Below are 14,184 nucleotides of genomic sequence, written 5' to 3'. Positions count from 1 at the left end.
GAACACACCCCTGGCTAGGCCTGGGTTTACAGGGCCACCTCTCTCCACCCCTTTCCTCTGCTGCTGTTTAAGTGTCACCAGACGCCTCTGGTTCACTCCCTTTGCTTTTAGCCCTTACAGGGGCAGGAGGGACCCAGGCAGGGACCATCAGTTCTGGGGTGGCTGTGAAGGGGTCTTGGGGGAGCACCGGCTCCCCTGAAGCCCCTTCTTCATAGGGACTGTTGGTGACAAAAGAAAACCAACTGGGAAAATGAAGAGCTGCTGGTAAGAACACGCCACTGAAGAGAATGGTGGGGAGACTGAGCTGCCTCAGAACCAAGGGTCTGTGTGTTTTCAGTGGTGGGACGAGAGAGTAAGACAGAGGAGAGCAAGTGTGAGAGATGGAAGAGAGAGACAAAGACAGAAGAGAAAGAAAGAGGAGAAAGATAGACAAGAGAAAGATGGGGACAGTGAACCAGGACATGGAGAGGCAGACAAACAACGATAAAAGGAAACAGACAATAGATACAGAAACAGTGTGACAAATATAGACAGAAGATGCGAGATAGAAAAAAATTACAGGGAGAGTGGGAGCTGAAAATGTACGAAATCATTAAAGTTTTCAGTGAGATATCAAGGTCGAAATGGAAAAAATAAATTATATCGGGCTTTGATCACCTACATTAATAAGGTTTTCCAGGTTTAAAGTATGGAAGTAGTCCCCACTTGGAGGGACTCTTGGTTAAGGCATTTTTTTTTTTCTCATCTCTTTAGGAAAATTCCGGTTTTCTTCTTTGCCTGCAGTTTCCTGGGACCCTGGGCATCTGCAGCTGTCAAGCGTCGTCCAAGTAAGGGCCACGGTTTCTATATTTGGAAATATCACTCATTCCCAGGAATAATCAGGACGGATGTAGCATCTACAGTCCTTCACACCCTCACTCTTCAATCCAGATTTGGACCATGGGTATATTTTAGGAGTTGGTTTTTTGTAGTGAGTGCTGGCTATGGAAAGGAAGTTCTGACTGTGATCACAGTGGGCAGGAAGGCCAATCTGTGCACTCCAGTGGCTAGCACAGTGCCTGGTTTGAATGGTGATTGGTAAATGTTGTACGGAGACATGGCTAGACAGACAGATGGATAAATGGGCGGACAGACAGACACCAACAATCTAGGCTCAGGGAAGATGTAGAGTATGGTCAGATATGCTGTTGTGGCTGGGCCAAAGCTTTGTAAATGGGAAATGTGTTTTTTTGAAGTCTGTGAGTAGGAATCAACAAGAGGGCAATGGGTAGGGAATCTTGGTAATAAGGCAAGCCTGAGCAGGACGCTGGGGTTGGACAGTTAAAAGAAGTTTCTTTTGTGAAAGAACTCTCCCTCCCTACAACCTTCTACTTGTGTAAGGAGCACCCAATTTCATTCTAGGGTTTTGCATCAAATTGAGAATCTAATCCTTATGATTGTTTTCTCCTTCTCGTTGCTCTTTCACATTCTAGGTTGCTAGCAATAGTCTAGTCAGCACCCTTACTTGATCTTTTAGAATGAAATTGTGAAATGAATGCATCCTGTATATATTATTTAGGCTTAATGAATCCCAAGATTCTCCCAACCCCCTCCGCTATTTGACAAAGATTTTTAAGAATTCTACTCTTCAGAAACCCCTTGGTTGGCTCTGGATTCTTTTGGGGGTTCTAAAACCTGTGGAGTTTAAGGAATATTTTCTAGCCCAAACTACCAGGAGTTTTCCAAGCAAATTTTAGACACTGTGCCATTCAGGATATCACGCAGCTCCGGTTCCAAGGGGAATAAATTCCCAACCTCCTCGAAAGGAACATTTTTTCCAGCACAATCATTAAAGCAACCTTGTGTCTTGAATCCCTTCCAGGATGAGTTAGTGAGTGAATGATCATATTAGAGTCATGGAGTTAAAGTCAAATATTTATAAGCAAGCTGTTTGGTATAATATTGTATTTTAAATAGTTGCTTAGCTCTTACAATTGCAATCCTGCAATTCCTGTAGAGGATGAGGTAGGATAATATGCTACCTCTTTTTCAGGGTTTCCTGTCAATTTGAATTCTAGTGGTGACGACGCACTCTGTCCTAAGATCAGGATTGGTCAGGATGACTTACCAGGCAAGTAGTGATGTATCACTGGAAATGAATGCTTTTTTTTTAATCAGGGAAAGTTGTGGAAAAGAATAAAACCAATCTCATTATGGACTCTTCATTTTGTGTTCCCTTCCTATAGGGTTTGATCTAATTTCTCAGTTCCAGGTAGATAAAGCAGCATCTAGGAGAGCTATCCAGAGGGTAGTGGGATCAACTTCATTACAAGTGGCTTACAAGTTGGGAAGTAATGTAGATTTCAGGATTCCAACCAGGTAATCTATTATAAATATTTTATCTATTTTACCTGCCCCAAATTCTATTTTAAAAAATGATCAGCTATCCAATGTTAGAGAATCCGCTCATGCTCAATGTTTCTTTCTTGGGTTATTTTAAAATACGAAGATGAAAGTATTTACCTACCTGTCTTCAATGCCCGAGTATGTGAATGCATTTCAAGTTTTCAGTATGTAATTTACTTTCCTTTCCAGGAAAAAAAAAAAAAAAAAAAAACAGAAATCACTGAGACCATTATACATTGATGGAGGACATGTACTTATTACTTTGCTCTGTGTTTTCCTATAATTTGTCTGGTTTTGACTGAAAGGACCCACTGTGAAAAGTGCCAGAGGTTAGGCATAAATTTAACTAGGAGCTACAGAGTGGTTAGAAGACTTGTACTGGTGCTGTTCAGGTGTCCTGGTGCTGAAATAGGACCGCACGTCCAGTGCTTGGCTCCTGGCAGGGACCAAACAAAAGCAAAGCTTGAGTAACAACAACAGAAACAATGGTAGTGATAAGGAAAAAATAATCCTTCACTTCATATATCTGCTTCTCTGGAACTAAGCCTTTTATGCTTTAAATTATTTATAACCTAGGCTGCTTTAGTCTATGTGTGAGTGTTGAGTCACGCGACGGTTATGAATGAGCTTCAGGGTTTTAGTTTTTGTATCATCTAAATACCACATATGTGATTATATGACTTAAAGTGATCTTACGTTGTAGTGTACTGCCATCAAATATAGAATTAAGATTCCATTGGTAGAGGAACAAGAAAGCTGAGGCTTTGATAGAAATAAAGTTTAAAGGTAAATGATGATTAATTTGAAAAGTAAAAGAATATTATAGAAACTCTAAATATTTGTAATAATGGAAATTTTGGTTAAATAGAAGAATCTGGTGTAATATAGTGCCAACTTATGGACATGAATTTCATTTGTTGGACACACTATATTTTACAAAACAATAATGACAGTGCTTTCCATGTGCACTATAAAAGACTGTTTTATACATTTACTAATTAACATTAATTAAATCTCATCTGCGTCACAACCCTATGAGATAAAGACATTATTAACTCTGTTTATGGAGGAGGAAATGGAGCCCAGAACACTTATTTGCATAACCTGGGGCTAGGAGGTGCTGGCAGGGTTGAAACCCAGACAGCATGGCTTCAGAGGCTTCTTCTTTTTTTCCCCTTTACATTTGCTTTTCATATACAGAGGTACTAGTTGTGTTCCTCTAGAAACTTCAAAAAAACATTTTTCCTTTCTTTCATAAAATAATTAAACGTAACACAAGACCTCCAATCCCTACCAAGTTTCCTTTTCTATGATTTGATGTACGATCTGAACTATAATTAACTCTAAATTCAGAGATTGACCAACTTGAGGCCATATAACCCTCTAATCTCCTGTTCATCTTTGTTGTTCCTGGTGTTTTTCTTTAACTGTCCAGAGCTATCACTAAATATTTTTCACAGGCTCTTGTTCTACTCCCACCCAAAACCCAGTGCTGTAGAGTCAATTCCGACTCATAGTGACCCTATAGGACAGAGTAGAACTGCCCCATAGAGTTCTACTAAAAAAAGTAAGGTTTATTAAGAGATGAGGAAAGATGGAGGAAAGAAGCAGAAGAAGGAAGAATGAGAAAGAAAAAGAGAAGGAGAAGAGCCAGAGGGCTGAAATAGATGGAGTCCCAAGTATGTAGAAAGTCTATTCTTGGGCAAGTTACTTAAACTATCTTTGCCTAAGTTTAAAATCAGGGATAATAGTAAAACCTATGTTATAAAGTTGTCAAGAGAAGTAAATGTCAATAAACAGAAAGTGTTAAACAATGCCTGGCACACAGTGGTATTAGGTAAAATGTTTACTATTAGTCATGGTGACACTAAGAGGGGAGAATGTCTGTAGATGTGTCTTTTCTCCTTAGTGGATTTTTTCTTTCCAAGCTGTCCTCTAAGCTCTGCTCATTCAAAAGCCAGGTGGCAAGACGAGAAGGGGCTGGAAAACTCTTAGGTCATGCAGGGATGGCTTAAAGGGAATTTCTGTGCTGGAGAATATAGGCTCTGAGGAAGCAAAAAGAAACTGTTCGCAGGATATTCATAGGAAGGAGAGGAGATTATGGCCTGTGAAAATAACATGTGTGATAGAGTCACAATTCATCCTTATTTATCATCTTAATTTTTTTTTTAAGATTAATTACAAGACATAATTTTTTGCTGCTTCTTATTTTTAGGGAGGATAGGGTTTATTTTAGGGAGAATAGTTTCTTTCTCCTCTCAACTCCCACTTAAAAACATGTTTTGTTTGTTTGCCTTATTGAACGCAGTTCTTAGCTTTTCTTTGGGTTAAAGTCATAAACAAATGTTTCAAGGTCCAAAAGCTTTTAATCTTTTATTCAAACTCTTGTGGTTCTCCTTTTAAGGTACTCTGTACAGATTGTGATACAATGAAATAAAACATTTATAGACCCGGCTGCTTCTAAATTATACATGCTGTCATGTTTACTTAGGGATGTGCATAGCATATTTGCAAGAACAGAATTTCAGGTGTTCAAAAAAGACAATGGGACTGACTGTTCTACAAATTAGTCTTGTGAGGACTTTAAAAAAATGGTCTTAGGTATATATATCTACATATATATTTTATTAATTCGAACACTAAAAGGAATTTTTTCCTCTCCTAATATTGACATAGTGTATTAGTCTAGTTTGAAAGATTAGTAACACGATAATCTTAATTATATCTGATCTTCATGTATATATGTATATATACAGAATGAGAGATAAGTGGATACTCCTGATTTAGCTGTAAGTCTATAAATGAGGTGCTCCTGTAGCAACCCAACTATGCCCTCCCTTTTTTAATTTTTAGTATTACATACACCACGTCAGAGGCAAATGGGGACATCATGTCCTACCCCACCTTCGACATAATCTGTTTGTTCATCGAGCAGGAAAGTTTTCATGAAGTACAAATTGGGAAAAATTCCTCAATTAACCTCTTTGCGAAAGAGTCACCTAAGCAAGCTCAGCGAAGACCTGTGCCAGGATTTTCTTCCTTCCTTTCTTTCTTTTTTTTAGGGACTCATGAAATTCCACAGTCTTGCTCAGAATGTCTGTAAATAAATATGTGGGTAACACGGATCAACTTTTTTTAAAGTCCAGAAAAATAATGCTTAAAGGAAGAGAAGAAGACAACATACTAGGATTTATCTTCCTTTTACCAAAACCTCACACCTCAACAATAACCATCTTGGACAAAAAAAAAAACAAAAACTTTTAGCATCTGGTTAAATCAAGACCATTAATTGAAAACAATATTTAAAATAATCTATTCATAATTTTAATGGATACTTGCCAAATTTCACCTTTGAGTAAAACTTTTAAAACTTATCTCGCAGCTTGAAATTAATTCAGGTCAGTTAAATGAGTTGTACAAACCCCCATAAGGCTTTATAATTGTATAAACCAAAAACCAAACCCAGTGCCATCGAGTCGATTCTGACTCATAGCGACCCTATAGGACAGAGTAGAACTGCCCCATAGAGTTTCCAAGGAACGCCTGGCGAATTCGAACTGCCGACCCTTTGGTTAGCAGCTGTAGCACTTAACCACTACGCCACCAGGGTTTCCTTATAATTATATATTATATATATATATATGGGTTATATATATATACGTATATATATATATACATAGGTTCGCTATGAGTCGGAAGCGACTTGGTGGCAGTGGGTTTTTTTTTTTTTTAATTATATACCAGGTATTATATTGTCATTAGTGAACCTTAGTTTTTGGGTTTTGGGTTGGTTTCTTTTCTAGAGGTATTCTGGAATAGGTATAATTCTCAAAAAACTAAAACTGAAGTAAATATAACTTTTTAAGTCACTTGCAAGATTGGTAAGCAGAAACTGCAAAAAAACAATCATCTGGAAAGACATGGTAGACATTTTCCATTTTAGAAAAATAGAATAGTAGATAATTATATAATTCTTATATAATTTTTTCTTCTTTAACTCCAAACTGACTTTTTTTAAGTGTACATATTAAAAACTCCTATGCCTGTTGCTGTCAAGTTGATTCTGATTCATAGTGACCCTGTAGGACAGAGTAGAACTGCCCTATAAGGTTTCCAAGGAGCAGCTGGTAGGTTCAAACTGCTGACCTTTTGTTTAGCAGCTAAACTACGGCAACACCCAAAACTCCTATATACCAGATAAGTACTTACTCAACTGAAAACTTTGCAGTAAGAATAATGCATATCACCAGAGATCATTTAAACATGTGAGCTGATAAAGGAATCCACTCATGACCATAAATACAAATCAAAGTCATGTTAGAAAATAATGGCTAAAAGAAGTGCTTGGATGGAGGTATAACATCAGGTAGAAAATTCCATATTTCTGTTATTTTTATAAAACTAACAAAGCAATAACATTTGAGATAGTTGACCAATTTTAATGAAGTTTTACAAGAATATTTGCAGATAAAAACAGACATATGCTTGTTTATGCTGCTAAAAGAGATGATAGAGTTTTAAAGTTAAAGGCAGTCAGGGTAAGTGTTGAAAATCTTAGCAAGTTGAGTAGTTTCATTTATTGGCTAATCTCCTTGGAATTAAGGAATTTTCTGGTTTACAAAGTTTTGAGCCTGACAATATATTGTAACATAATGGGTAACAACATATATGCCAATACAATAAATTCATATGTTAATCATTTTAGTTTATAGAACAAATTAAATCAGCATCCATTTAGATGTTTTTCCTCCCTTTCTCTACTCTTCACAAGAAAGGGGCCATGTAACAGGTGTTTGGCATGAAGGAATGCCACTTGGGACTCTGGATCCTGGTCCATAGCTATTCTCAGCAATTGCAAATTGTATTACTTAGCATTCAAAATTAACTGGCATCTAGTTTTCCTAGCATTTCCTTCTTGCTGAAGGATTTTTCTATGCTTAGAAAGAGGAAAGTAGAAGGATATAACTTTTATGTCCTTGAAAAATGATGTTTACATTTAATAGTTCCTGATTTTTAAAGTTCAGTTTTCAGCTTTTAGCAGCTCCAACAGAAAAAGATCCAGGTAGCTAATGAAGCTCCAGATCACGGTGTCCACCTAGATTGGAGATGCCTTAGGGATCCTGACAGTCTCATGTTGCTATTTAAAGCGGGAAAGGAAGTAGCAATAATGCAGATTTCCATGGCAGATGGGGAACAACTGTGTTAGGGTAGAGAAGTAAGAACTGGCCTCCTTTCCCTTGTCACACATTCAGTGACAAGCAGCTGGCTGCTACTTTAACATCACACATGGAAGTCCTCGGAAAAGACAAACATCCTCAGTGTGAAGAAGCTTCTAAAACCTGTACAGTGACTGATTCTCAAAATGCTTAGGTGGGCCTAGGATATAATTGAGGAGAGGAATACAAAGACAATTATAGAAATAAAAAATAATTCTAAACAGTTAAAAAAAATCAAAAGTTTCTTTAATTAAATGGTTTCATAAACTAGTAGAGCTGATTTGGATTCCAAATGATCTCTCTCTCACTTGCGGTCACTGTTGCCAAGAATTTTGCAAGAATGTATTTCTTGGCTGAGATGGAATTGCTGAACAGTAGCTCTTTGGGTAGCATAAATAGTAATACTGTTGGGGTTATACACATTGGGAACCCTCCTTAGCCATGAAGATTTTTATGCACATTTTTAAGACGGAGCCTTAATGTACGTGAATGACTGAAACTCTGTGAAGGTCTTGATGAACAGGCATGAAGAACAAATAGTGCATAGTTTTTTACACTGTAGCCTTTCTGTCCGTCTAGAATCTAAAATAGCACACAAGGGAATATGGTAAATACAGATGGGTACAGAAAACAAGATTGATATTTTTTTGTTTTAAAATCGTACTCAGGCGTTTATACCCCAGTGGACTGCCTGAAGAATACTCCTTTTTAACTACTTTTCGGATGACTGGAAGCACACTTGAAAAGAACTGGAACATTTGGCAGATTCAGGATTCCTCAGGGAAGGAGCAGGTTGGCGTGAAGATTAACGGCCAAACAAAATCTGTTGCATTTTCATACAAGGGACTGGATGGAAGTCTCCAAACAGCAGCCTTTTTGAATCTGCCCTCCTTGTTTGACTCCCAGTGGCATAAGGTCATGATTGGTGTGGAAAGGAACACTGTTACTCTTTTCATTGACTGTAACAGAATTGAATCCTTACCTATAAAGCCAAGAGGCCAAATCAGTATCGACGGCTTTGCTGTGCTGGGAAAACTTGCAGATAACCCTCAAGTTTCTGTTCCGGTAAGTATAACACCATATACTGTGGTAGATAAAAAACAAAATGAAATAAACAGATAAACAACAACAACACAGCAAAAAACGAAACCAGATTGCTAAAAATTAATACCTCAGGCATCTTTGATATAGCTTAATGTCTTAAGCAATGAACAGTTTATTCACTTTTTTTTAATTCAAGCACCTATTAAAAAAGACAAGTATCTATTTTGAGCGTAGCATAGACTAGATGGAATTGGGAATCAGACGAAGTTAAGTAGGTGGCTCCTAGTTTGAGAAGCTTAACGTCTACTTGGAAGATGTTACATACCTACCTGGAGAACTGGGACTTGTTCTGAGGCAACTTAGAAAGAAAGCCACACTGATGTGGTACGTATTGTGTATATTTAACTAATGAGAATATTCAAAGTAAGGTTAAGATGAGTGGTGGATTCAGTTAGTCAGGAGTTCCATGTTTCTTAGAAGCAATGAACCACCAAAGTGAAGGACTTGAATTGGCAAAAGAAGAGGAGAAAGTTCATTCTAGCCGAGAGGAACGGCATACAAGGGAAAAAGAAGTAGCAAATAAATAAGTCACATTTAAAGGTCTGGAGGCTGGCTGATTTAGATGATAGCCCATTGCTGTCGAGTCAATTCTGACTCATGGCGACCCTACAGGGCAGAGCAGAACTGCCCCATAGAGTTTCCAAGGAGTGCCTGGTGGATTTGAACTGCTGACCTTTGGGTTAGCAGCTGTAGCACTTAACCACTACGCCACCAAGGTTTCTGATTTAGATGATATATGTATGGAAAAAGGCATGGGTATCTGTTGGGGAAATGCTGAGGGATACTAACCGGGGAGTGGTGAGAGATGAGGTAGGGATGCATATGGTGTCTGATCAATAAAAGTTAAGGAGATGGCATAATTTTTATTTATTTAGAAATAGGTATTGCATGACACATCATAGAAATAAAGGATTTTAGAACTCTTCATGATTTTATTGTAGAGATCCATGGATATAAAGGAAAGGAATTAAATAATGACAAAATAATTGTGCTAACAAGTACCATGGAGTATTATTACTTTGAATCATTAAACTTTCACTAAACAACCCTTTAACAGGTTATTTTATAACATTATGACAGAAGATTTAAAAATGTGTTTTAGAAGACAAGTGTTCTTCTGAGGGAAATTAATGAATTTAGAGATCAATTATGAACCATTGCTGCCAACATCTTTCTCTCTCTTGAAGTTGTTGAATTGTGGTCACAAAACCTACATCATGCAGTGTAGCAGGGGTGACACAGTGATTTTGAATTGCTTCTGTGCACTTCTCTAAAGCAAAAAAGATTATCAGTCATCTCAGTAATGGAATTGTTCAAATAACTTGTTTTCAAGGGAAGAATTGTGATTGGTGTGAAGGGTAGTGTGAAATTTCTATATTCTGGATGGACAGGAAGCAATTTGTAGCTGCCACATTACTGCTCTGGCTTGTAGACACTTGAGAAAATATTTCTTCAACTAATGAATTATCACACCTCAAGTTGCTGGATTAGAAAGCTGCTGGGACTACTGTTGTGCCATCTTGAAATTTTGTGCGGCAAAATCTTTGCAATGGCACTGGAGAGATTTCCAGACAACATTGAAACTCTGAAGTATCTATGTCATTTCTGAATTGTAGGTGAGGGGGAGGAGGCCTTAGGACACCTCCTTACTGTGATGAATACCAGTTTTTTCTAATTGATTTATTGATTCATGACCATTTCAACTCATTTTATCCAGAATTTTGGATGCTAGAATGCTATTAAATTGCCTGATTGCCATCCAAATAATTAAAAAAAAAAAAAATCCATTGCCGTCAAGTAGATTCTGACTCACAGTGACCCTACAGGACAGAGTGGAACTGCCCCATAGGGTTTCCAAGAAGCACCTGGTGGATTCGAACTGCCAACCTTTTGGTTAGCAACTATAGCTTTTAACCGCTATGCCAACAGGGTTTCCCTGACTGCTATAGAGATTAAAAAAAGAAAAAAAAATTCAATCTTACACTATGATACTGCAGTCAAATAATAATGTTGTATCTGATTGTAGGTTTTCTGCCAAGCCTAGTCTCACATCATAGTGGAGAAAAAATTGGAAGTATAGGACCAGTTATCTTCTGTTTTATCCTGCCACGTGCAAGAATGCAACAAAAACATGGAAGCTAGTGTTAACATTATGCTTCTGGTCCACCAAGGAGTTTTTCAAAGTCAGTACGCTGTAGGTCATGTTAAAAGTATTTGAAATAGACATTTAGAAACTATTTCCTTCAGACTGAAATCTGACTCCCCCCGAGGAAACACAGAAGAGATTTGAACTTACGGCCCCGTTAGTGTTCCATAAGTGATCGTGATGATTATGATAACGGTGACAATGATAACTAAAATAGATCAAGGTGATGGGTTAAGAAAATTCTACCTTCACCCAAGGGCTGACGGTGACAATGTAGAACTCAAACTTGTCCCCAAAATGTATTCCTCAAGTTGCACCCTGTATAAAACAAAGAAATAGAAAACTCCGATGTAAGAAAAACCCATTTTTTTTTTCATCTTAATACCCTTAACATAGCAATTTAAAGTTGTCAAAGTGCTTTCATTTCTGTTAGCTTATTTGACCCTGGCAACAATTTTATAAGACAGCAAGTACAGATGAGATTATCTCCATTTCTTAGTGGAAGAAGTGACTTCAAGCATGTTACCTGGCTTATAAGAAACAATTATAGGCATAAAATTTCTAATCTACCTTGTTTTCTTTTATACCACCTAGCTTTCCTTTGAGAAAAAAGAAAATTAAGTGTCAGCACACACCTTTCCTTATAAAGAATCTCGTCATTCTCATTTGGGAAGGAATCTGTGATTTGCATAGACTCTTCAGGATTTACTTTGCAGGACGAACAGAATAAATTTTTTTTAAAAAAGAAGGAAGATTGCACAGTATAAAACACATCCTCGGTCATTAATTCCACTTGTTTATTCATTTAGTAAATATTCATCATGTGGCTATATCCTGGGTATACAAAGTGACATAAATCGCAGACGTTGTCTTCAAGGTGCTGCAGACTATTGGGGGGAGGAGGAATTGAGACAATAAATAATCGTAATATAACAGGATAAGGACCATGATAGTGAAAAGCAGTGGGTGCCATGGAAGCACACGGAAACGGCTCCTTACTCATATTGGGGCAGGGAGGCATTACAGAGTGGAGGCCAAGGATATTTCCTCAAGGAAATGATGTCTGAGCAGAATCTCAAGGAATCAAGAGTTATCCAGGAGAAATGGGTCTGGTATTCTAGGCAGATGGATCCTTATTTGGGAATTCCGTTTATTGATCCTTTTCAATCTTTCGCAGTCTCATACTGCTCCTCAGTTTTTTAGACTAAGAATTCAAATACTTGTAAAGCCCACAGAAAAAGCCCAAGTGTCCACAAGGCCTAGCTGGAAACCTAGGCCTTTGTTTTCATTTCATGGCCTGTGATCTTGGACTTCTGAGTGATTTGGCTGAAATCTGAAGTTGCCAGAAATTACTGAAGATAGAAAATAACTACTTGCCCCTTAGAATGGAAATTGCTTCTGTCACAACACCCTTGGTGTGTACTGAGAAAACAACAGGTACTAACATCCACATATCCTGAGAGGTAGAAGAATTATACCAATAGGCTGCCCTTCCCTCAATTTGGAGACAACAAATATTCAATATTACCGTAAGAAACTTTAAATTAAAAGAAAATGTGTTGATAGCATGAAAACAATAAGGGACGGTGCATTTTTCAGTTTTTCTTTATGACATTTTATTTATTCTAATCGTGGTACTACATTAACTGAGTACTTTTTCCCAGGGTCAACTTTTTCTTTAGGAAATAAATCAAAAGCAAAACATTCCTTCTAACAGTATCATCAGATAACAAAACATAGCCCTGGAAACCACATCATAAAAAATGCAATTGAAAACAACATTTGATGGACTGCTAATGCTAAAAGGCTCATTTATATTGTACTTGTGTGTGATTTTCCCCTGTCTATCCTATCTTTTGTCTCTCCCTTCTTTAAATTGGAAAAAGAAATCAATTTCAAGAGGTTTTCATAAACCTTGTGATAGAGTTAGTCACGTGGTCTACAACTCAAACACCTTCTCATCATTCATAGTTACTTAGTGGGCTCAGAGCGTTTTATATTTTTTCCCAATGCACTGCTGTAATACATTGTTAGTTTGATTTTAAAGCAATAAATCCCATATTTCCTATTCTCTTTTGTGCCCATAGTTTAGGATGTTGCCATTTATCCCACTGCAAAGCTCGGTTTCCTGGCAGCATACCATAAAAATATGTTATTTTACGACAGATTCTTTATTGTTTCTTGTCAGCATGATTGCCTAGGAGAGTTATTTGGTACAGCTCTATTAGAAAACAAAGTTAGCCTTTCCCCCTTTTCATGGATGTACACCAGGGGTTTGGGTTTGTTGGAGGAAGAATAAAAGTTTATGCAGCTTCAAAAAATGTGATACAAGACATTTTTCTTTTTACCTAGCCGCTTGCCAAATAAGCAGATGTGAAACCTGACTAATTAGGCAGATAGAATACTTTTAAAAGTGTATTTCAAATGTGTTGCTTTGTGTTTATTTTTGTTAAATTCGGAGAAAATGTGGGAGCAAATAGAAAGAGCTGGCAATGCTGTTTGGGGGAGAATCTACCTGTTCTTTTCTTTATTTCATAAAAGTAAATCATACTAACTTTTGTTTTTAACAAATTTAAAAACAATAAAGTGAATGGTAGCACAGGAAAAATAAATTATAAGGTTATGATCAATATTATTTCTGGTATTTGAGAAGTAGCGTGAGAAAGTTAGGTTTTTAGTGATTTAGGGGATGCGTGATAACCACTATGCATAATATTCAAACTATTAAGTTTGCTTATTTAGTTGTTTTTGACAAGTATACTTTTCACAAATACTCTCTTACTTGCAAGTATTAATACCACAGAGATGGTAATGTTATCTACATATTTCCTGGATATATGTAGGTATGATTTGATTGGAATATTTTAAAATGCTGTCAGAACAATTCTTTTGTAGCTACAACCTAGCTAGTTGGTTCTGACTCATAGTGACCCCATTACAACAGAACGAGACACCACCCTGTTCTATGCCATCCTCACAATCGTTACGCTTGAGCTCGTTGTTGCAGCCACTGTGTTAATGCGCCTCACTGAGAGTCTTCCTCTTCCCACTGATTCCCTACTTCACCAAGCATTATGTACTCCAGGGACTGGTCCCTCCTGATAACATGTCCAAAGTATGTGAGACAAAGTCTCCCCATCTTTGCTTCTAAGGAGCACTCAGGCTGTACTCCTTCCAAGACAGATTTTTTGGTCCTTTTGGCAGTCCATGGTGTATTCAATATTCTTTACTAACACCAGAATTCAGATGCATTAATTCTTATTCATTGTCCAGTTTTCAAATGCATATGAGGTGGTTGAAGATATCATAGCCTGGGTCAGGTGCACCTTAGTC

The 14,184-nt window shown here is 37.4% G+C and overlaps 1 protein-coding gene across 1 annotated transcript in view; it reads left to right on the top strand.

The window, feature by feature from the left end:
- The first annotated feature begins 217 nt into the window (after nucleotides 1-217).
- The window catches only part of COL9A1 (collagen type IX alpha 1 chain), a 93,055-nt gene continuing 79,088 nt past the window's right edge, over nucleotides 218-14,184 (top strand). The window contains exons 1-5 of the mRNA XM_049875420.1: nucleotides 218-264; nucleotides 754-827; nucleotides 2,033-2,110; nucleotides 2,226-2,358; nucleotides 8,270-8,666. Coding sequence (XP_049731377.1) covers nucleotides 251-264; nucleotides 754-827; nucleotides 2,033-2,110; nucleotides 2,226-2,358; nucleotides 8,270-8,666 — 696 coding nt within the window. The 5' untranslated portion in view covers nucleotides 218-250. The remainder of the gene's footprint in view (nucleotides 265-753; nucleotides 828-2,032; nucleotides 2,111-2,225; nucleotides 2,359-8,269; nucleotides 8,667-14,184) is intronic.

This window comes from Elephas maximus, chromosome 1, assembly GCF_024166365.1.
Source record: "Elephas maximus indicus isolate mEleMax1 chromosome 1, mEleMax1 primary haplotype, whole genome shotgun sequence".
Taxonomy (NCBI): domain Eukaryota; kingdom Metazoa; phylum Chordata; class Mammalia; order Proboscidea; family Elephantidae; genus Elephas; species Elephas maximus.
Note: the sequence above shows the minus strand (reverse complement) of the source record. Positions and strands in the feature narration are given on the sequence as shown.